At 45.3% G+C, this 24,268-nt stretch overlaps 1 protein-coding gene across 1 annotated transcript in view; it reads left to right on the top strand.

Moving 5' to 3' along the window:
- Positions 1-22,950, top strand: part of STC1 (stanniocalcin 1) — a 28,034-nt gene extending 5,084 nt beyond the window's left edge. The window contains exons 2-4 of the mRNA XM_081171897.1: positions 2,533-2,675; positions 7,406-7,617; positions 16,640-22,950. Of these exons, the coding sequence (XP_081028023.1) occupies positions 2,533-2,675; positions 7,406-7,617; positions 16,640-16,910 (626 nt within the window). The 3' untranslated portion in view covers positions 16,911-22,950. The remainder of the gene's footprint in view (positions 1-2,532; positions 2,676-7,405; positions 7,618-16,639) is intronic.
- The last annotated feature ends 1,318 nt before the right edge of the window (positions 22,951-24,268 follow it).

Below are 24,268 nucleotides of genomic sequence, written 5' to 3'. Positions count from 1 at the left end.
CAAAGTGCTGGTGTTGACCTTTAAAGCCCTAAACGGCTTCGGCCCAGTATACCTGAAGGAGCGTCTCCACCCCCATCGTTCTGCCCGGACACTGAGGTCCAGCGCCGAGGGCCTTCTGGCGGTTCCCTCATTACGAGAAGCGAAGCTACAGGGAACCCGGCAGAGGGCCTTTTCGGTGGTGGCGCCCGCCCTGTGGAATGCCCTCCCATTGGATGTCAAGGTGATGGACAACTACCTGACATTCAGAAGACATCTTAAGGCGGCCCTATTCAGGGAAGCTTTTAATGTATGATATTTTAGTGTTTTTTGGTTTCTGTGGAAGCCGCCCAGAGTGGCTGGGGAAACCCAGCCAGATGGGCGGGGTACAAATAATAAATTATTATTATTATTATTATTATTATTATTATTATTATTATTATTTAAAAATTGGAATGAAGTTGGAAGCCAACAGTCCCATACATGTCTACTCAAATGCAAGCCCAATTAAATTAAATGTAACTTATTCCCTGGTAAATGGGCCTAGGATTACAGCCTCAGTGAGCATAATGGTCATGCGTGTCTTTTTAACTGATGAAGCCCATAGTTCATAAACTCAGCCCAAAACTCATTGAGTGGCCTTAAGCAAGCCATTATAGAATGATAAGGAGTAAGGAATGGGATCTGGCAGGCAGGTAGGCATGATCCTTCTATCCCCACCCCCTTCATGCCAAGCTTGACAGGGAGTGGGGTCACCTATTTGACAACCACATTGGGGCACATCAACCTCTATTTTTGACTGCAGGGGTTGAAATCAAACTGTGCAGGCAAAGGCACAGTGCTATTCAAGCCCTGGTGGTCAACTGGTAAGCAGTGCTGGCAAACCCCATTTTGGTGCAGTTGAGTCTTTACTCACCCCACATATATGACATCAGATCTAGGGCAGGTAGGTGTGGCTTGGCCAAATGAGGAGGACTGGCAAGGACTTTTTAGGCCTGTGGGGTGGCATTTCCCCACTCCTGACTTAACGATTTGTGATGGTTTCATTCGAGCGAGAGCCTGGGTGGGCCAAAATGTCCTTTGGCACCTCCTTTCTCAAAATTGTCATCATACGCAGCCCCTTTTCCTGGCTGCTTCTCAGGGAGAGGTGAGACAGCAACACCCACTCAAGCAGCTCAGCTGGAATGAACTGCCATTTGGCTGCTCATCCACCCCATAATTGTCTTGCAGTGGCCATGACAACCCAACTTTGCCTTTTCCCTCCTCCCTACCTGTCTGTCTTTGCATTGCAATGGCTGCTAAACTGTGAACTGTTAAAATAAAATGTGAAGCTTCTTAGCTGCATTGGCAGTAAGCTGATATATCAAACTAGCAATGTCTGGAATTAGCACTTTGGGAAGGGTGTTTCTGTACATACTAACCATTTTGAATGTGCAGTTGTAATAGCCCCAAAGTCTGACATTCATTGCTTGTTGGAGACTGTGTCACATTGCAGGACTGTAACTATGTGCTTGTTTCTTCCTGCTTTGTAAAATTGGGTTACATTGCTACAAACAGTGGACTTATGCTATGGTTCTTGTTGCAATAAAAATGTTTTGCTATGTTAATCATGACACACACAAACACACAAACTCCTCTCCACCATTCTCACTATGGCACCAGTGTGGAAGGGTGAGGTGGGAAGGTTCATCTAATGCTGCCTTTTGCAGCTTGGTTGAACTACATCAGGCATGGCCAAACTTGGCCCTCCAGATGTTTTGGGACTACAATTCCCATCATCCCTGACCACTGGAGCTGTTAGCTAGGGGTGATGGGAGTTGTAGTCTCAAAACATCTGGAGGGCCAAGTTTGGCCATGCCTGAACTACAGTTTCCATCATCACTGACTGGTGGGCTGACTGGGGCTTGTAGGCCAAAACAGCTGGAGGGCACCAGTTTGGGAGTGACAAATCAAATGTTTATAAAGTGGCATCATAACTGGGGTGGAGGCTTCTCAGCTTGGTTTGTAAAATGAAAGCACCAGAAACTTTTGTTTTCTTGGCAGTCATGCTTTCCAATTTGGAGTCCCTAAAACCAGTGATGCTATGAGGGCTGGACTTCAGGGCAGAAATCCACCTCACCAAAATGACCAGGAAGACCCCCAAATGCAGCATGTCTGACTTACTGTGTTTGTGATGAATAGGCAACCGTGCCTTCAGGAACTTAGTTTAGTGCATGTCACCTGTGGTTCAACTGTCCAATTTTGCACTAAGACTTTCTGGGATGGTGTCCTCCTGGTGTACTTCACACACAAAAAAGGCTTGATGCAGAAAATGTACTCTCCAAGGTGCTGGAAGCTGACTCTTGCAGCAGAAATGCATTTGAGGTGTGGTAGCTTAGCTGTGGGTGCTTGTTAAAGGTGATGTGTAGAATATGCACACTCCAAGAGGAAAGCAATGACTTAACAATTGCTGGCAAATGCCTTCAATTGAGTTGAAAGCTGCTATGGAAGCATGAGGCATGGCAGAAGTCTGTATTAAGATGGACTCTCCTTCTCTCTACCCCTTCTCTTTTGCAGCGGATGTGGTGCGGTGTTTAAATAGTGCCCTCCAAGTAGGGTGTGGTGCTTTTGCCTGCCTGGAAAATTCCACATGTGACACAGGCGGCATGTATGACATCTGCAAATCCTTTCTCTACAGTGCAGCTAAATTTGACACTCAGGTACAGTACCAGCCTAACCCCTTTTCCCTTGCAGCTTCCTTGCTGATGGACAGGAGAAGAAGGGCCAGGGCTCCATGGTGGCGCAATGCTTTCCATGCAAAAGGCATCGCCACTTAGAGATAGGAAAGTCTCCTGTCTGAAACCCTTGAGAGTCTCTGCTAGTCAGTGCAGATCAGTGGGTGGAGAACAGCTGGTCCTCCAGATGCTGGTGGACTCCAGCTCCTATCAGCCTCATCCAATATAGTCAATGTTCAGGGATGGTGGGAGTTGTAGCCCAGCAACAGCTGAAAGGCCACTGGTTCCTGTTGGAGCTATATGAGCCACTGGTTCCTGTTGGAGCTATATGAGCCAGGGGTCTGAGTAGGAGGCAGCTTTCTTTGACTCATATGCCCAGGGGTGAGACGCTGCTGCAACCAATACTATTGTATTGTACATAAGTTCTCAGAATTCACCTGTCTTCATATAGTGCAACTGATGGAGAGTGGACTTGGCTTGGCTGAGACAGCCTTACAGGCCAAATAGGGAGGTTTCAGTGGCCTAAACTGGTTTTTTGGCTGGAGCTTCCCAACCCCTGTCTTACAACAACTGCAGATATCAAATGCAATCTTAAAAAGAAGCATTCTCTTATTCCACAGAAGGAAATGCTTCTTCTAAGATGCTGGTTGCTGTGATGCATGTGTGTATCCTCTTAAAACGAAGTGTCTTGTATTCTTTAAAACAGGGATAGTGGAAGCTTTGGCCCTCTAGATGATGTTGGTGTCAACTTCCCTTGGCCCCAGCCAATATGGCCCACTACTGGGGATACATATATATTTTTATTTGTATATGGCCCATTTTGTTCTTAAGCCTGGTGGAGTCCCAGCTATTTGAGCAAATAAGAGTTGTAGCTCACTGGCAGATAACTTCCCAAAAGTCCAAGGTTCAGTCCCTGTTATCTCCAGGTAGACCTGGGGAAGACTCCAGCCTGAAGTTCTGGAAAGCCACTGCTGGCCAGTTATCAATGATAATGAGCTGCAACAAAGCTGCTGGTTGCATGAAGAGCTTCTGAATTGTCCTTTGTCCCTTAAGCACCTATATTTTAAGTAGCTGCAGATATGTCAGGTGCTTCATTTGCTGCAAATATGTGATAACTTGTACCCAGAGACAGTTTATTCAGTTGTTGTTGTTTTTTAAAAAACAGCAACATTTTATTAACACAGTGGATACATTCAAGTGGTGTGTTGGGACTAGGGGTCCATTCTATGACAGTACATTTTCCACTCACTGTGTGTGAAGGCTTGGCAGAGGATGTCTTGTGGGGTGGAGAATCAAGCTTCCCTTTCAAGAGGAAACAAATGTTCTTTTCACACAGCCACTCCTACTGTGGGAGCTGGCAGGGACATGTGCAGTGCCAGATCAGCCTGACATGACTTGCACTTCTATTTCCTAGGAGGCTAGGAATTAGAAACTTGGCACCTAACCCACCAAGTGTAGAACCCTGGCCATTCCTGCCACTGGACAAGGTGGAGTGGCTTTCCTTAGGCTGGAGATTTTAAGATGCCAGTAAATAAGAACAGGAAACTGGCAAATTTTAAAGTTCATTATTATAGGGTGTTTGTTTTTTACTAACGGTGGATTTTTTATTTTTTGCTTTAAGCATCACTGAGTAGCAGAGTATGTAAAGTAGGGACCATGGCAGGAGACTATGGCCTACCAGATATTGTTGGATTTCATTGCCACCCGCCATCCCAGAAAAAGTCAGCTTGGCCAGTGGTCAGGGCTGATGGGAGCTGTAGTCTAGCAATGCTTAGATAGCTGCAGGCTTTCTTGCCATCCCAGTCAGATGGGATTTCATATGCAAAGCATCTATATCTGCGGGGTAAAAGATTACTGATGGGGGATGCCTTTGGAACTTGCATAGCTCCTATTCTGAAACAGCTGTTTTGGCTGCCAGTTCCTTTCCAGACCCAATTTGAGGTGTTTAAAGTCTTAAAAGGTCCCAACTTTCGGAGAGACTGCCTCATTCCTTTCAGGTGATAAGATCAGCTGAAGAGGGGGACCCTCCGCCCTCAGACATTCACGGGGGGGGGGAGTCCAGGAGAGGGCCTTCTCTGTGGCAGCCCCTAAGTTGTGGAACTCCCTCCCCACCGTGTGGCACCATCATTACACAGCTTTCATTGTATGCTTAAGGCATCTTGCTTGACCCTGACCTTGGACACCTGCTGCTGTGTGTTCTCAGCATGCATCCTATTCCTATGACCATTTTAACTGCTTTTAATATTTACTTTTAAATTGTTGTAACCTACCCTGGAACTTGCTGATAAATGGCAGGTAAAAAAATTAATAAAAGATCAAAATGTAGGAAGCCACTTACACTAATTTTGCTTCAATGTTCTCTCCTCAATAATTTGTGCTATGTGATTATACTACATGGTGTGGTCTTTTCTTTTTACAGGCAATCCCCAATTTGTGTGGGGGTTGCAATTCTGGGCCCCCACATGGGCCAGCGGAGTGTGTGTAAGCCTGCCCCACCCCGTTATGCCTTGTTACGTCCCCACCCCACTGCGCCCCCTTTTCCAGCTGCTTCTGGGTTGTGGCGAAGCCTGTGTGAGCCATTGTGCATGCATGGAACAAGTGTAAAATAGTTGTTGCATGTATTTTATTTTATTTTAATCTAGAGATGAAAGAACTAGACTTCCTGTCCTTTGGTTGCTCCCTGATCAGGAAGAGCTTGAGGGTGGTATCTAGCCTTCTTGGTGATGGATGCGCAACCTTATATAACTGAATCAGTTGACACATTTGTATCCCAGATTATGAAAGAGAAAGCTTGCAAGCAACTTCTACAGAACTGTTGAAGGGAAGCTTTTATTTTGTCCTGATTTTGGTTAAGTTAAATATGTATTGTTAGCTGGCTTCCTTGGATTTTTTAAGAGTTTCATTGTGCTGGCGTTTGCTAGTGCAACATTTTCTAGTGAGAGGGTCAGTGACATTTTAGTTCCTTCTCAGAACATCCTTGCTTCTTTGCACATGGTTTTTAAGTCCACATAGAAATATGCAAACTCCATCTCTTCTTGTTACTGTAGTAATAATAGTATTTTATTATTATTCCAGAACCAGAGCTCTTTTGTTACCTTTGGATCCCATTAATCTGGATCCATCCCATTGTTAACTGCATTTTTATCCTGCCTTTCCTCCAAGGAGCTCTGAGCTGCAGGCATGGATCTCCCCTTCCCCTTCCTCCCCTCAAAACAGCACAGCCTTAAACCAAGTCAGACCACAGACCCATCTAGCTATATATTGTCCTCACTGACTGACAGCAGCTTGGAATGGTTCTCACCAAGCCCTATCTAGGGATGTCAGGATCCCTCTGTGTGACAAGCTGATGCCGTACCCCTGAGCTACAGTCCTACACTGTAGACAACCACAGTACCATGTGGGCATTTGGTGCCCAGGCTCAGCTGCATTGTTCCACTCAGCAATCCCACTAGCGATGTGTGGAAGGGGCTGGCATGACTGTTAAACCAAAACCAAAACATTAAGGTTGGTTGCATGATGTGGGCTTGTCTTGGGAGCAGTCAGGTCAGCAGCTGAATTTATGGCTTGAGCCCTTTACTTATTAGAGCACACGCTGTCACAAGAAGATCTCTAGGTGTGGAGCAAACCAAATTAATTGGTTTATTCTCAGCCTGGATTATCAATCAACCTCTCCCTGACTGAAAATCTGTTGTGAAATTTAACTCTGTCTCCAACCTGAAAATGGCTCAGGGCTCCTCTACTCTTCTGCTAGTCCCTAAAAAGCACAAGTCTGGGAGTTTTTCCACTTGTCCCAGGCTTTCTAGGAACAGGTCTGAGTGGTTTTGCCTTTCCCTTGCTGCTTTCTCCCAGGAAACCTGCGATTTAGTGCTAAATCATAACAAACAGCAACCCACAAAAGAAACCCAATTGCTGTTTGTTCCGATTCCATGCTAAACTGCAGGCTTTCCCAGAGGAAAATGGAAGTGTACGTGAGCCCTCAGTATAGCCAAGTAAGCTTTGTATGTTGCAGTTACCATTATACATGCTAAGGGTGAATTTGGTTTTCTGAATTCTCCTTAAGTAGCCAAAACAGCACCACCCATGAACAGCAGCCTTAGGGAAAAACGCAAGCTGGCAAAAGTACATTAAAAATATATATATATATATATATATATAGGGTGAACCGAAAAGGGGGGAGGACTAGTGAATTTGGGAGGAGAACAGGAGGGGAATGGAGTATCTTGGGAGAAGGCATTGCTGGGTGTCCAGAATGCTGAAATGGAGTCATCCCCACTGGCAGGGGTAGAGGAGAAATTCAGTCTAATTTGCATTTAAGGGCAAATCTACCTAACTTTTACTTCCCAAAATAAAATGCAAACAGAAACTCTGCTGTAATTTTAAAATTACCAAGTCTCTGAATTTTGCAATGCAGTTCTCCAGGAAAGCAATATGTGCAAAAATGTATATATTTGTAAAAACAGACATATGTATATATAGGGAGAAATTAGCACTAAAATGCTTCTAATTTTTTATGAGAACTTAAAAAAAAAACCCTCTTGAACTGGAAATGTGGAGACCTGGAAAAATGAGAAACTAAAATCAACATTTGCCCATTGCTAACTGAGGTTCCCACTTGAGGATCATTAATTACATGTGGCAAACGCATAGTATACAGTAAAGATTCATACTCCTGTTCCTTTAACCTCGTCACTTATACCCTAACAATCAATTGGCAGGGGAAAGCCTTTGTGAAGGAGAGCTTGAAGTGCATTGCAAACGGTATTACCTCCAAAGTGTTCCTCGCCATTCGGAGGTGCTCCACATTCCAGCGAATGATTTCTGAGGTGCAGGAGGAATGTTACAGCAAGCTGGACATCTGCGGCATTGCAAAAAAGAACCCAGAAGCGATCACAGAAGTCGTCCAGCTTCCAAACCACTTCTCAAACAGGTAGGCTTGTTTGTGCACTATAAAAGACATGAGTACACTTCTAGAAAAAGCATGTTCAAGTCATGGCCAGGGATGAGGGTTAACATAGCTGGGCACCTGCCACATGCCAGAGGTGCCACTGGCAAGAGTGGACCTGCTTTAGCGGTTGGCTCACTAGTCGGTGCATTGCTCATAGACCCTCCAAAAACTGGCGCTCACCCTGGTTCAAGTTGGGTTGATTGTGATGATAAAGTTTGGTGTGGAAAGAGGACCAGGTCCACCACTGGAGCTCCTGAAGGGAAAGGCAAGATGCAAATGGAGTAATGAACTAAAGCTGTTCCACAATAAGTTGAAGGATGTTCAGTGGCAGAGCATCTGCTGTGTATGCAGAAGCCCCAGACTCAACCCCCAGCATCTCCAGGTAGGGCAAAGAAAAGAAATGCTGTCAATCAGGGTGAATGGCAGTGAGTTTTATGGACCAGTGCAGCTGTCATTCTGAAATGAAATGGCTGCAGCTCTTCACTGCTGTCTTGCTGACTTGGTGTAAGGCAACTTCCTGGAAACTCATGATCTTTATGTGATTGCCTTAATCCTGCTAAAATTGTGAGAATGTAGATAGGGAGGCAGCAATTTCTGCAGTGGGGGGAGTAAGAAGCCGCAGGGCCTCTTCCAACCTGCAGAGCTCAAGTGACTGAAAAGGGGGGGGGGGTAGTCCTTCATGCTGCTGGAAACAAAGCCAACAGAATTTCCCAGCTAGTAAATTGACACAAGTTTCCCCAAAGCAATTCTGCTTTACACAGCAGATGCTTAGCTGTCCCTAACAGAAGCTAAGCATGAACTAGATGGCACTGCAGTCAAACAGGAGGTCATTAAAAGGTCAGGGCACCTTTTCCATGGTTAGTCTTGAATGGTATCTGAAATGGGAGAGAAAAGATTGGCATGTGGGTATGTGTACTAGGCTAAAACGTTTTTAAAAGACTCCTATTTCACAATTTGATCTCAAGCAAGGCCTTCTTTGCTGAACCGTTGCCTTGTATGATTTCAGGCCTGGCCGCTCTACTGTACTGTCTGCTTCAGGAAGGGGGAAGGCTTGTTCCCTCCACAAGTTATTTGTTTTAAAGACTTACAGCCCTTATTTTTATCATTGCTGATACCATGGTGGGGTGCAGCATAAAACTGCCATTAGCAAAGCTTAAATGGCAGCAGGGGCCTCTAAACATGGCAGAGAAGTCTGAAAGAGTCACTCATTTAGAAACCTGAAAGTCCTCGGACAGGAGTGAGGAACCTTTGGCCCTTCACATGAAGGGCCTTGACTGTTGAATGTACTGGTTGGGGTTGATGGGTGTTGGAGTCCAATACCACCTGGAGAGCCCAAAGTTGCTCACCTCTATTCTAGGTACACAGGTACATGTTTCCTTAATGCTGAAATGACAATAATGTCAGTTCCTTACACACCTGTACGGGAGCGGAAAAGATTCTCAGGCAAAAGGCTGCAGGCAAAAGCAGGTGGATCAACTAATATTCATTCTTGTACCCTTGCACAGCAGGCTAGTTTCTGCACACAGAAGTCACACAGCCCTCTGTATCAGCCTTGTCAGAGTCCAGGGGCACAATCCAGTCAGACAAACACTCAAGAAGGGTGTCAGGCAGGTCAAGTGCGGACTGTGACCTGGGGATAAGGGGCATGGCCCAGGATGAATTCCAACGGCCAGTAGAGAGGTCCAGAAGGCTACACCCCCCCCGACCTGAGATAGCCCACCCCCTACTGTAAGGCAAGGGAGGGTAGTGTATGACCTTCTAGAGCAGTGGTTCTCAATCTTGGGTCCCCAGATGTTTTGGGCCTACAACTCCCATGATCCCTTGCTCACAGGACCAGTGGTGAGAGATGATGGGAGTTGTAGGCCAAAAACATCTGGGGACCCAAGGTTGAGAAAGGCTGTTCTAGAGGTTCCTAGTCTACAACTCCAATCTTCCCTGACCATTGGCTGTGCTGGCTAGGGCTGATGGAGCTGGAATCAGAGTCCAACAACCACGAAGAAGACTCTGTGCCATGTCATCATCAGCCAAACCTGCTGATCAGAAAGCACAGGCAATTGGTTATAGCAGTGGCACTTCTTCAAGTATTCAGGCCCTAAACTATTTGGGGCTTTAAAAGTAAGCAGCAACACCTTAAATTGAGCTTAGAAGTGGATGGGCAGCCAGGGCAGTTGTTTAAGGAATCAATGTGATATGATCTCTCCTGGTGGTACCTGCCAAACATCTGCCATGTGCATTATTGACTCAGTGAAACTTCTGAGTTGTCTTCAAGGGTTGTCTGCAGTGCATGGCAGTTATTCAAACAATAGCTGATCACAGCATGGGCCACTGCAGCCCTGCCAGGAATATTTGTAGCTGGTGAACCAGCTGAAGCTTGGAAAGGACTCTCCTTGCCACTGAAGCCATCTGGTCCTCAAGGGAAGCACAGCCCTATATTCCCATATCCAGGAATTGGTTTATTGGCCCTCATCCAGCCTATTAACATATCAAAGCACCAAAGCACCTTCACTGCCTCACATGACTCAGATGACAATGTGAACTAGATATTGTAATTTCTGGCCTTTGACCATACTTCCTGTTGGGAGTTTGAGTCCAACCACTCCAGAGGACCACAGGCTCACTGTCTCTTCAGGGATCTGGGCAGCAGGATCTGCTACTACTACTCAACCAGTAGTGCTGTTAAGTAATATAAGACTCCAGGCAAAGCGGTCTGTTGGAGAGAGCTTTAGATGTGTATTGTGGAAATACTTACAGTTTTAACATGTTACTGATGAACCTCCCAGAGAACTTGTGTTAAGTCAGCGGGTGGTATGGAAGTAAATTGTAAATTGTAAGTAAATGAAGTAAACCTCTATTTTTCACCTGCCTTCCCAAATGTGATAAGGGCAAATATTTGGGGAGGGGGTGTCCTATTCTTCCACCTCAAGCTCCTGCCCTCAAAGTACTGCTGTTTTTACCCTAGTTGTCTTAGAACTTTTGGGGTGGGATTGAACCTGGGACCTCCTGCATGCAAGGCAGGTGCTCTCAGCTATGCACACCCTCCGTTTGGGGTGCATGCATAAGGTGAGTTGATAGGGTGTGCCAATGAGTAAAGTGTATTGGCATAGCTAGAGGTGTAGATTATCGGTGAGAAGATTGAGTGGGATGTTCTTTCCTTTTTAAAAACCATCTCAGTCCTGCACCGAAGTAAACAAATTCTTAAATTCTGGGATTCATAGAAGTGGCAGAACTGGTTACACTTGCACAAACCAATTCACTCTGGTGAAAGAAGGCAGGCAAAGACCTGCAGGGTTCAAAGGTTCTATGTCGTGTTGACCATGTGAACTTTTCCTCCTAGTTTTGGCAATTTCACCATGCATTCTCTACAGAGTTCTTAGCCATTCATAGGTCTGGGATTATAACCATTTTCTAAAAATTGAAACCCTATGGGTCAAACAGGCTATCACATTCATGGAATGCAAGCTATGTTTGCAAAGGAGCAATCAGAAGCACCCACTAAAGTTAGGGAGAGCTCTGTTTAATGGCTAGATCTGCTCTGTCACATTACCCATCACTTGGTAGTCTGCAGCTGGTTTTTAGAGCTGCAGTGCAAATTGACCCTCAGCCCCAGCCAGCAAGGTCATGGATGATAGGACAACTTCACCAACACCATCTGGAGGGCCACAGGTCCCTACTCCTGTCTTATATATGCAGGCATTATATATAGTTATTGCAAAGCTATTGCATTATATAGGTATTGGTTGCAAAAGACAGCTTTTAGGGGTGGCTTTTGTCTTATGGCTTGCTTCGAGTAAACAAATCATTCTGTCATTATCTTGATAATAAGCTGGAATAGCTCTTGCTCTGTCCGATTCATCTATTGCTCAAGAGCATTTGGGTGTTGGAATTCAGGGTCCTGTCTCCCTACCCATCACCTGTTCTCTAGTTCTTCTAAGAATGTTCCCTCAGAAGTTGCAAATAGCTTTCTCACTGTGGATCTTCATTTCACCATGGCTCTTTCTGTCTCATATTAATTATATTCACAATTTAGGCTTTCCATTCTTTATATTGCAAACTGCCCTGTGATCCTCAACTGAAGGGCAATATATAAATTTAACAACAGCAATAATACTTTAATTATTTATACCCCACCCATCTGACTGGGTTGCCCCAGCCACTCTGGGTGACTTCCAACAGATTTAAACACAGTAAGACACCAAACATTTAAAACTTCCCTATAGATGGGAAGCCTTCAGATGTCTTCTAAGTATCAGTATCAAACTTTATTTCAGTCACAGACCAGCATAAGATAAAACATACAGATAAACTGAACACATAGGACTTAATCAGGTAAGGGATAAAAAACTAGTAGTTAAAAGATGATTATATCATACATAACTTAAAAAGATAAAAACAAGGACAAACTGTTAAAAGTGTCTATAAGGGAGGGAGTATGAAGGAGCACAGGTCCACATTTTGGGCCTTGTTTGTGGCGCAAACCATCCTTCAACAAATATCCATCAAGGCAGCGCAAAATCTAGCAACTGAGTAGCAAATCTGCATTTTCATCTTGACGTAGCAGAGAGGTATAAAGTTGTTTTGTGCAACCTGGAAATTTATGTAGCTTAGGCAAGATGAATCTAGATCTTTCCCATCATTTGCCACCTGATCCTTCTTAACTGAAAATGTCAAGAATCAAGCCCTGGGCTTTTCGTGTGCAAAACAAGTGTTCCGCCACTGGCTGGGAGGGAGGGATGCTGCCGTCCACCAGCACATGGAGGGCTGCAGGCTCCCCATCTCTGCTTTAAGGCTTTTTTGGAGTCGCAGGTGGTTTGCTTTTTCAGACTATTGAAAGTGAATCCAGGAGAAGCTGTTTTCAGTTTGGAAGTTGAATCCTTTTGTTTGTCAAGCCATCAGGTTTTAGAATAGGGTCCTTTGCCAGCAAAGTATGTAGAAAATTGCCACAGTCTTACTAGGGGATGAATCTCTCTCTTCAGTAACGGCATCTGGGAAATGAGCCTGAAACCCCATGCAAGAAATTCACCAAACACACTGCTAGACCCTTGAATAAAGAAACCATAGATTCCAGTAATCTGGATTCACTCCCAGAACCAGTATTTATTTGTTTATTTATTTATTTATTATTAAACTATTTCCTGCCTTAAGTATAAGGTGCCCAAATGCCAGGACCAGCTTAGGAGATTTTTCTCCAGGGGTGGAGAACACGAGACTTTCCAGATAATGCTGGACTACAACTCCCATTATCCCTGACCATTGGAACAAGAAGGGACAGAGCCTCCAAGCCGCTGTCAGCTAATGAAAGTCTCACCTTGGCGTGCACTCCTATTTCAAAGTCCATGTTTATGCTGGAGCTGCCTGTGCAAAAAGTAATAGCAGGGGGGGAAACCCACATGCTGAATTCTTGATAGATCTTCTCACTCTCTGAGAGGATCATTGGAATAGCAAGACTAAATGCATAGGACTACTCTGTCATTTGTGGGGGTCACAGAACAAAGGAAGGCACAAAAGAATCATTGGGTGCAGATAACTATTAATTGTTAGCATTTCTGTGGTGCTTTCAGGTCCTCAAAGTGCTTATCAGGCCTTGATGGTAGGGGCAGAGGAGAAATTCAGTTCAGTACATGTTTAAAGGTGAATCTATAAAATGTGTACAGCTATCCTTCAAAATTCACACTTATCTGAATTTTGAGATCTCCAACCAACTTTTGCAAAAATCCATATACTAGGATTGTGAATTAATAGTGGGGGGGATGCTTGCAAGAATGTGTACATTAGTCAAAACTACATATAAAAATGTGTTTTAGGAGAAATTAACATAAATTTTCATGAGGACTTTGTAATTAAAAAAAAACTGATGCGAAAATGTGGAGAAGTAAACTTAAGACTGGAGAATTGAGAGAAATCAAAATTGACAAATTCACCCATCCCTTGTGACTACTGAGCGGGTGTTAAACTCAAGGTCCTCTTAAGCTGCTGCACTGCATCAGTCTCTTATTGACTACGATTGAGTAAAATCTGGACTTCTGTCATCTGTTTCAGCTTCCAGCAGCCACTCCTCAGCTCAAAAATGCAGCAAGAGCATTCTTGAATTGACCAGTTGCATGAACTCTCAAGTGTTCTCTTGCATTTATTTCCTGTGTATGTAACTGAATGAAAAAGTCACATTGACCAGAGCATTAATTTCATTTAAAAGTTACTTTCTTTTTTTAGTTAATTCAGAATTGATTCATTCCATGCTTAAAGAGGTTCTTAGTATCCTGTGTGAAAACCTTCTTTCTCTAAATGAAAGATGTCTTGCATTTCTGGAGCAGTTATTGTAGGGCAGGACAGAATAGTTCAGATTCTTAAAACTCCACTGTCTGGCTCTTTGGAAGCAGACTCCACGAGTTCCACGAAGCAGTTCCCCCCACCCCCAGTGGCTGGAGTCTGCAGAGGTTGAGCTGGTGGGAGGAAAGATGATGCCCAAGATTAGCTTCACCAATGTGCTTCTGTCGTTCAGATGCATGGGACTGCCTCTTGGGAAACTGGCCCCTCTGTATTGCAGCCATGGACCAAACCAGATGTTGCCCTATTCATGCAACTAGCAACTGCAACTATAGCTTTTTTAAATCACATTTGTCATTTATTGTATTTATTGCTCATCTTTTCACAAACTTCTGCAAACCAACTTACAAAAATGATACCAACATTAAAGCCAAATATAATCATGGAGCCTCCCTCCTCTCACCCAGAGTGCAGATAGCAGGCATCTGGGGCCAGATCTGAATCAGGACTTCACAAGGGGCAAAGGAGCAAAGCTGCTCTAAGGAGCACTGCCCCACCAACCTCAGCCAGCTCCCACCTGCCTGCCATCCAGCCAGCCCAGGGGGCTACAAAGCCTATCACCTTCCTCCTCTTCTTCCTCCTTTAGTCTGTGTTTTGCCCTTGCAGAAGTCAGCAGGGAGATGGATGGGGGCAAAGCCAGAATTAGTTAGCTCTGTCTATTAGTGCCTCCAGCTTCACCTGCCATTGGCTTCAACAGCTATTGGTCTTCCTGCCTTGTGCCTTACTAATCCCAACGGGCCAGTCACCACCACCTGTATGCCATGGTCCTGATGTGCCCTGCACCTGAAATTGCTTCTCAAAAAGGCATACATGAGGGTGGCACTGTGGTTGCTAATTGCATGGGTGGGGTTGTGTCTAGTTTGGCTCTGCATTTCAGTGACAACTGCATGTAAGACATTACTAGTTAGTTAGGTTCTAGTTAGGGACATTCTGCAGATGGGAAGCTATGTTAGAAATGGCCCATTCTCTGAGAAAACTGGGCAGCACAGGAGAATGAATGGAATCCTTTGAGGAACCAAGAGACCTTTGCATTGAGAAGCTAGTGTCATATAGTAGCTGAGAGCCTGAGTTGCAAACTCTGTTGCTAATTGCAGCACAAAGAGGGGGGATTTCCATTAGGGTTGTGGCTGGGGTGCAAATGGTTAAACCTCCCCCTTCTGTGTCTTATGCTTGAAATCAAAATTGCCTTCCAACTAGGATTCATTTTAAAAAATAATCCTCTCACATGGCTACAAGCCACCCAATTATTGTGATGTGTGGGCTCAGCCACACTTTTGCATGGGCTCAAGCAGTTTTCCACTTGTCCCGTGCTTCTTAGGTATGGGTCTGGGCAGTTTTGTGTTTGCCTTGCATCTTTTCCCTGGAAAACAAACACTCTTTACCAGGAGTGAATCAGAAGAAACACCAAACCCCCAGAAAAACTGATCACCATTTGGTCCAATTCAGCAGTAAACCATTGGTTTTCCTGGAGGGAAGAGGCAGGACAAGCGGACGTGTGGGAGAGTCCTTACTTAGGCCCTGATCAGTGCTGTTTTTCTAGAACAAGAGGTGCTGGAGCTCAACCTGAGCACCTCCTCTCTTCTCTTATTATGGCAATGATTCCCACCTGAGAGGTGTTAGAACTGAGTTCCGGCTTTAAAAAAAGCTCTGGCTCTGATACTGAAGTTTGTGGCAGGGTGCTTGTAAACATTTTATTGAAGGTCCTGTGTGAGTGGCTGGAGGATGGATGGTGGCTAACGGATTGAGGTTGAATCCTGACAAGACAGCAGTACTGTTTTGGGGGGACAGGAGTCGGGCGGGTGGGGGGACTCCCTGGTCCTGAATGGGGCAACTGTACCCCTGAAGGACCAGGTACACAGCCTGGGAGTCATTTTGGACTAGCTGTCCATGGAGGTGCAGGTCAATTCTGTGTCCAGGGCAGCTGTCTGCCAGCTCCATCTGGTACACAGGATGAGACCTCCTCTGCCCACGGACTGTCTCATCAGAGTGGTGCACACTCTGGATGTCTCCCGCTTAGACTACTGCAATGCGCTCTCCGTGGGGCTACCTTTGAAGGTAACCCGGAAACTCCAACTAATCCAGAATGCGGCAGCTAGACTGGTGACTGAGAGCGGCTGCTGAGACCACATAACCCTGGTCTTGAAAGGCCTACATTGGTTCCCAGTACGTTTCCGAGCACAATTCAAAGAGTTGGTGCTGACCTTTAAAGCCTCAAATGTCCTTGGCCCAGTATACCTAAAGGAGCATCTACACCCCCATTGTTCTTCCTGGACACTGAGGTCCAGTGCCAACGGCCTTCTGGTAGTTCTCTCACTGCAAGAAGCAAAGTTACAGGGAACCAGGCAAAGGGCCTTCTAGGTAATGGCTCCTGCCCTGTGTAACACCCTCCCATCAGATGTCAAGGAAATAAACAACTATCTGACGTTTAGAAGACATCTGAAGGCAGCCCTGTTTAGGGAAGTTTTTAATGACTGATGTTTTAATGTATTTTTAATCTCCTGTTGAAAGCCGCCCAGAGTGACTGGGGAAACCCAGCCAGACGGATGGGGTATAAGTAATATATGGTGGTGGTGGTGAAATAATGCCTATGAAGTTCTTTGGTGTGGTCCGAAATGCCACACAAATGCTTTAATTGTATTGGTGGGAGGAAATATGAACAACTAACTGTCTGATCTTAACACAGGTATTACAACAAGCTCGTGAGAAGCTTACTGGAATGTGATGAAGAGACGGTGGCGACCATAAAGGACAGTTTGATGGCAAAAATTGGTCCGAACATGGCCAGCCTTTTCCACCTCCTGCAGACAGATCATTGTGCCCAAATCCATCCGAGAGCAGACTTCAATCGGAGACGTATCACTGAGCCTCAGAAGCTAAAAATCTATTTCCGAAATCTGCGGGGGGAGGGGCCTGTTCAGTCCCACATGAAACGTTCTTCCTCAGAAAGTGTGTAACGTTCCTTGAGAGAGTGGAAGTGTAGGGCAGCCTTCACCAACCTGGTTTTCCCCCAGATGTTTTGGACCTCAGCTCTTGGGTGTTGTAGTTCAAAACAGCTGGAGAGCACTAATTTGGTGAAGGCTGGTGTAGGGAATCCAAGCTCTACCAAAGTAGGAAATTTACTTCTTCTTTTCCTTTAGCATTAATAAACACCAGAAATTTACTGTAATTGATTTTAAGGAACACTGAGCTAATCTACACATTCAAAACAAATCATGACATGTGGTATATTCCTCCTAGGACTGAGCTGCTTCATTGTGCAGATAGGAGAATTGCAAATTTAATGCACAATTGCTTGTATCCACCAAAGTTCTCCTCAGTGTAGCCCCACTGAAATGAAGGTGTCCATTGATTTCAATGTGTCTGCTCTGGGTAGGAGCAGCATAGGGCACAGCCCTTAGATTTAACACACTTAAAAACAACAACTAGCATATCTCGAAAAGCTGTTCTAGGCCCATCTCCATTGACCCCTGGGCTTTTCATTGACAAGGGGTTTGTGAATGTTCCCTGCTCATCTCTGCCAAGAAATACAATCCCCTTATCTGCATTTTGAAGTGGAATAGTCCCAGGAAATTTATCATATGTTTGAAATGAATGTATAGACCGGTCCCTGGAAAACAGGTGGGTTTTTGGGTGAGGGGTAGGGTATGGTGAGGATTTATTTTCTTTCGCTGTCTTCAGACAAGCTGTATGGACCTGGGATTTCTGGTTGGGGAGGGGATCCCTTAATTCCTGAAATGGAAATACCTTCTTTTCTTTCCACTCACCTTCCCATAAAGAAATCCAATGAATCTGGGCTTTTCTTGAAAGCAATGTTAACAGCACTTCTTCAGCAAACACCAAACTATCACTGTACTGTAGCTCAAATGCCATTGCAGTTTGTGCAGGGAGGGAATGAAGTCAACTGTTGAAGGCTAAATTCTGCTGAACTAAGTTGGCAGATAAATGGTGGCGAGTCAAAACTACAACAGTTGCACAGTCTATAGAGGTCAGTTGGGAAGTCTCCTTATGAATGGTGCTGGCCACGGCCAAATAGGGTTGTCATATCTGGGCTTATGGTCTCAGTGTTGTGCTCTTAATTTTCTCAAGCTTGAAGATCCCTTAAATGCCTGATTTATACCAAAACTGATTTTTTGCACTGTGTTGACCCTAAAGCAAGAAAAGGGGGGGGGGGTACCTGTGATCCTCCATAAGTTATTGGGTTCCAGCTCACATCAGCTCCAGCCAGCTGGGGATGGTGGGAGTTATAGTCTAAAAGCACCTTTGGGACCACAGGTTCCCCACCCTGCCACAGAGAGAACCCCACTGGAACAGCTGCTCTTGGCCACACCTGCACACACCATCTGAATGAAGGTCACAAAAAACAGGTTTATCTATAATAAGACAGCCAAAGTTTTTCAGAAGGGGGGAGGAATGGGGGTATTCTGAGTACTTTGTTTTCCCAATCACCACACTGGAAAAAGGGGTCATTTTGCCAAATGTTTCCCACCTTTTTTTTTTCTTCTCCTTGTTTCCGCTGCCATTTTTTTTCTTTACCAGAACTAGCTCTGGAGCTTTGTGGCGATGTAAAATAGCAGATTGGCTGCCACTACTGCAGTTGTTGCTGTTGCTACTTTTAGCAGCAGAGGAGAAGGAAAACCTTAAGGGAAATATAAGAAGCCATGTTGCCCCACCCCTACTAATAGCATGTCTCTCTCCCAGCAAATGCGTATAGCACAGCTCAGGAACCTCTGTCCAGATATTGTTAGACTCCAACTCCCATCAGCCCCAGCCAGTGTGGCCAATGGTTTGGATGATGGGAGTTGGAGTCTAATGAGAGGGGCTGTGGCTTCCACCATCCCTGTGTTACAGATTTCCTCCTTCCAATGGGGAATATACAGTGAAATAGTCTCTATCAATTTCATTGCCACCAAACAGGGAGGAAAATGTTGGAAGGTCATGTATGTTCAGTTCTAGGACAGCCATAGATTGATGTTGTGTTGCAAGTTGTCCAGGTCATGGAGATGGGGACCTTGTGGCCCTCCAGATGTTGGATTACACCCATCATCCCTGGTCATTGATCAAGCAGGTTGGGGCGGATCCAAGTTCAGCAACAGCTTGCAGGCCACAGAGTCCCTACCCCTGCTATAGATCATAGCAGTGGCACAAAATAGTCCCTGGTGTTGTTTTCATGTGTGTGTTGGTGGGGACAGGAGGTTAAATCTGTGTCTGGACTGTACCACTCATGGAAAGTTTGTACCTGGCATGGCTGAAACCCTTTGATGTGCTTGCAGTAGGCACTCTTGGGCAATGGAGTGGACTCCCTCAGGAACTGATGGGCTCTCCTTCACAAAAGGTATTTTAGCAGAGGCCCGATGCACATCTGTCAGGGAACCTGTATGGCAGATCATGCACTGAGCAAAAGGTTCCTTCCAGCTCTGATTCTTGGTAGGGGGTGGATTAGTTGGTGGCTGTATTTTTAAAGCCATGGGACCCCCATACTTGCAGCTTGAAGTGGTATAGTGCAGCCAACAGGTCTGCCACCTCAGTGACCACTAGGCCCTTATTTCTGTTAGGGTACTTTGTCTGTGAGCAGCCGTGACTGTGGGAGTTGCATACCTCTTGCACTGCTTCAAAAGCAAGCAAATATCCTTATGTACTGTATCTTAATTCAAAGCTTTAAAAAGAATCTTGAGCAAAAGGCAGTTGTTTTGAGAACAGAGTTTCAAGACTTGTTCTGTGGTATAAATAGTAGAACTCATGTACTGTACATAATTTCCAGAGGAGTCTGCTTTTAAATGCAGAACAGAATACCTTTATAGCATGCATTTTAATCTTGTACCTTGATTTTTTCCCCTCCCCCCGGCACTGGTAGCATTAAACACCGCCTGCATTGAAATAATGGCACTTGTTGGATAAAACTAAATATTCTTGGTTCTAAAGTCCTCTTCAGGCATTCTTAAATTATCTCTCCCCACAGTAAGTGGAGGCACGCATGCCGGTTCTGCCCCCTCCAAACCTGGAGTCAGTAGTGGCTGGGGCCCATTATGACTTGTGGGGTGGAAGCCAGGGAGCCAACAGCAGGTGGCGCCAGAGCCCTTGACAGGCAGAGCCAACTAATTCTAGTCTTAATCCCATCCTTCTGTAGGCTGAGTTCTGCAAGGGGCAATAATGAGACTAAGGAAGAAGGATCTTACAGCCAGGGCCATGCCATGGATTGGTTGTAAGTAAGAAGGCAGACAGGTGAGGGCTGGCTGGGGGCAGACAGAGGTTGGTGGAGCAGTGCTCCATTTGCCCAAAGGGAGCAACAGCCTCCACTGGTTGCTGTCGTTATGATCTGGACCCTTGCATTATGATGGGGAGGCTTCTAAGTGCATTCAGCAAAATTCACTTCCAATCGCCTTTTAGACCATGCCATTCAACATGGAAAAATCAGGGGTGGAGAAGGCAGGGGGAACATGGAGGGCTCCACTGTTGCACCATGGATACTATTTAGGAACCACTGAGCAGAGCTCAAGTGCCCCCAGAGTGGATGAAGCTGCAGTCCCAAGCACACTGCCTGTGAGTTTGATGGGGGAACCTTTGGCCTTCCAGATTTCATTGGACTACAACTCCCATCACGCCTGACCACTGGCCATTCTGGTTGGGGCTGATGGCAGCTGGAGATCAACATCACCTGGAGGACCACAGATTCCTATTCCTTGGCCTACGAAAGGGTGTCAGCCCTATTGTACTTAGTAGGATTTACTTCTAAGAAATGCATGTTTACAATCACACTGCAGTTTTGTGAACCGCCCTGAGGCCTCTGTGTATAGGGCGGTATATAAATTCAATAAATATTAATTAAACAATGGGAAAAGTCCAGTTCTAAAGACACAAAGCCGTTGAAAAAACTGTGACTGGGCAAGATAGTTGCTTTGATCATTGTCAGATGGCTAAATGGAACAAAACCTCTGAAGCACTGGCTAGGAAGGAATGGCTTCAGAAACCAAACCCTGCATGGTGTGTCTAAAAGTACCTTAACTCTGTACACCAGGCATAGCCAGCATGGCAGCCTCCAGATGCTGTAGACTACAACTCCCATCAGCCCCAGCTGATGTAGTAGTCAGTTGTAGACCAAAAGGTCTGGGTGGCACCATGCCAGCTGTGTCTGCTGTGCATCTATTACTTCTGCAGAAAGTGAAATGTCAACAGACTCCTTTACAGCAACCAGTAAAATCCAGAGCTAGCTTCAGGTTCAAGCTGCCCAGCCATCTTATGAGCTTCCCTTATATACAAACCTTGCCCCCGAGAGTAGGCAGCAGCAGCACCGCAATCTGTAATAGACCCCCCCCCCAATCATTTAGAAATGTAAATAGTGAGTACTTTGCACAGCCACCCATGGGTGGACCCTCAGCAGCTGCCCAGGAATGCTGTCTGCTGATACCAGAGCCAGTGAAACTGTTCCCATAAATTGTGTTTGAATTCAGAAAACGAATGTGTCAAAGAGAAGGCTAGTTTTCATCGTGCAAGTGTTGTTGTTTTCTATCCTGTGATGAGCTGCTTAGCTAGACCAGACCTTACAACTCCCCTGTATATCTGAGTTTTTCAGACATGCATGCTTTCAAAGTTTGAAGGAAGCATCCCAAGATATTGTACTTTCCCAATAAGATTCAAACTTTTCCTGCTCTTTCTAATGTGCATTTAGTTCAAAGATGAGAAACCATTTTGGGCATGCAGTCAAAATCAAGAGAGATCTGTGCATTCCAAGTGTGCTCAGTTGGGGGTGCTATAGCCAATTTGTAAATTGGTTAAGGAGGGCAGAGAAAGTTTCAAAAGTACACTTCTCGTGGAAAAATATACAAAGCAATAGAATATTTACCATGAAGCCTTTAAGCAGCAACTTACAGCTAATATGTTTCAAGCCAGGGGCAGCACTTCAGTCTTTGCTGACTTTATTTACCATATACAGTATGTATCCCAGAAAGTGCTGTTACAGGATTATAAGCAGCGAAAAGAAATTGCAGGCGGTTCGGCATTTCTGCACTCTGTATTATGCAGTCAAGCTCAGTCTAGATGGGATGCTGTGGAATATAATCTTGACACTTTTCAGGTGAGCTAGATTCCTATTTTGCAGGATTGCACCCTTTCTAAAGTGCTTGAAAATTAATCTTTGTGAGGGGGATTTTGGGTTCTAGAATGTCTGATCTTGAGCAGTACCTAGCACCCTGTGGAACAAATCTTGAAGTTTATATTTACTCAATAAAGGCCATCAGTGTGGAAGTCTGAATAGCCCAGATCTCAAATGTATGCTTGAATGGGGGGGGGAAGGGTTAACGATCTCTTTTGCAAGAGTATTATGCCATATTATTAGATGTTGCTTTACATTTCAGCTTTTCCACAGTTGCCATAACCCCCCTCATGTCCATATGTTTTGATTCATGGAATTTAGCCATCACAGAATTCTTGCTCCGCCAAAGCCCATGACTCTTGCTATTTAGTTTAATGAAGAGATGAGATTTCTTTCTTGAAGGGTGCGCCCTGCTGCAGGTCCACCAATAACAGAAGCTAAGGGTGGTCCCACCCGATAGGCCAGTGGTAGCCAACATGGTGCCCTCCAGATGTTGCAGAACATCAGCTCCCAGTCAACAGTGAAGGGAGTTATAAGCCAGCAACATCTGAAGGCCACCATGTGATCTATCCCTGCTGTAGGCAGAACATGCATTTGCCTAGGGCAGTGGGATTCCAAAGACTCCAGACTAATCAGCAAAATCTACTGAGAGGAATAACACAATTTTTCCTACTATCAGCTTCTTGAGGTAATATGGTTTAAGCTTTCCCAACTGCAGCCCCCACCCACTGATCCCCACTTTTCCATTCACTAGTAAAGAACAAGAAAGGGGTTTTCAACTGGGAAAATGTTACATGAGAGAACACAAATTGTCCCCTCTCCTGGACTCTGCTGAAGAAATAGTTCCACACCTCATACAATAAGATGCAGGGCTAACGACAGGCACGGGCGCAATTGATTTTCACTTAGGGCAGTGTTTCCCAAATGTTTTTGGGCAACGGCACACCTGCTTACCGGAAAAAAATCTCGCGGCACACCACCATTAAAGCCCCGCCCCGTGACGTCAGCGCGCAGCGTCACGCTGGGAGGGACGCACAGAAATGAAAGTTTTTTCCCTCCCCCTTGCCGGGGTGGGAGGAGGCAGCAGAGCGAGGGCAGCTGAGGCGGCGGCGGCAGCTGAGGCGGCGGCGGCTGCGATAGCGGGCGGAGGAGGAGCCGTCGCCGGGAGTTGCTGCTGCTGCTGCTGTTGCTGCTGCTGCCCGGACATGCCGGCCTCCTCCTCCTCCGCTGTCTCGCGCGCCTCCCTTTTGCGCGCGCTGCCCCGCCGCTCGGCACCACCACCGCGGAGCCGCCCCGGCTCGACGCGGATCCTCGCCGCCGCCGCCGCCTCTCGCCGCCGCCTCTCGCCCGCCTCCCTCCCACGGCACACCAGCCGGTGTCTCACGGCACAGTAGTGTGCCGCGGAACACCGGTTGGGAAACACTGACTTAGGGCATCAACGTTGTTTGAGATATCCCTAAGGCTGCTGTCCTGGACACATAGGTCTACTCAGAAGAAAGCCCACTGAATCCATTGGGTCATAGTCCCAGGTCAACATCTGTAGGATTGCAGCCTTGGCTAGGAACATGTGCTGCTGAAGTCACTGGGGTTTACTTCTGAGTAGGCATGTCTAGGATTGCACTTTAAATGCCTTTCACTGATAGATAACTGCCTAGGATAGCCTTAACAACAACAAAAAAGGGTCTATGGCAAATCAAGAACACAGCTCTGGAATAAATCTGTAGAGTTTTGATGGGAAATAGTAATCACTCAATGTAAAATATGACTGAATTTCATTCATCTAATTCTTAAATATGTTTGGCCTTATAGACTGAAGAGTCCCACTCCAAGATGGCAGTTGGCTTATCTTAGAAGTATAAGATTTGCATGATTTAATTGTGATTTTCCCCGCCCTGCACTTTAGATAATTTGTGTCATTTCCATACATATATAGATATATAAATTTAAGTATGTATTTATAATTTAATTTTTTTGCCAAGTACTGGAATAAACAGTGAGCATATCTGGTATATGTCATTATTTATTTATTAAATTGCATTTTTTTAAAAAAGAAAAAGAAAAAATAACTCCATATGTTCATTATAAAGATTTGAAATCTATCGCAGCAACAAGAAAAGATGCAAGTTATTTTCTCTGCTTATTTTTATAATTAAAGGATGAGTAACATTATAAAACCTATGGTGGATTCCTTCTGAGAGAAAAATAAAAAAACCTATCCCATGCTAA

This window comes from Podarcis bocagei (assembly GCF_964188305.1).
Source record: "Podarcis bocagei genome assembly, chromosome: 15".
Taxonomy (NCBI): domain Eukaryota; kingdom Metazoa; phylum Chordata; class Lepidosauria; order Squamata; family Lacertidae; genus Podarcis; species Podarcis bocagei.
Note: the sequence above shows the minus strand (reverse complement) of the source record. Positions and strands in the feature narration are given on the sequence as shown.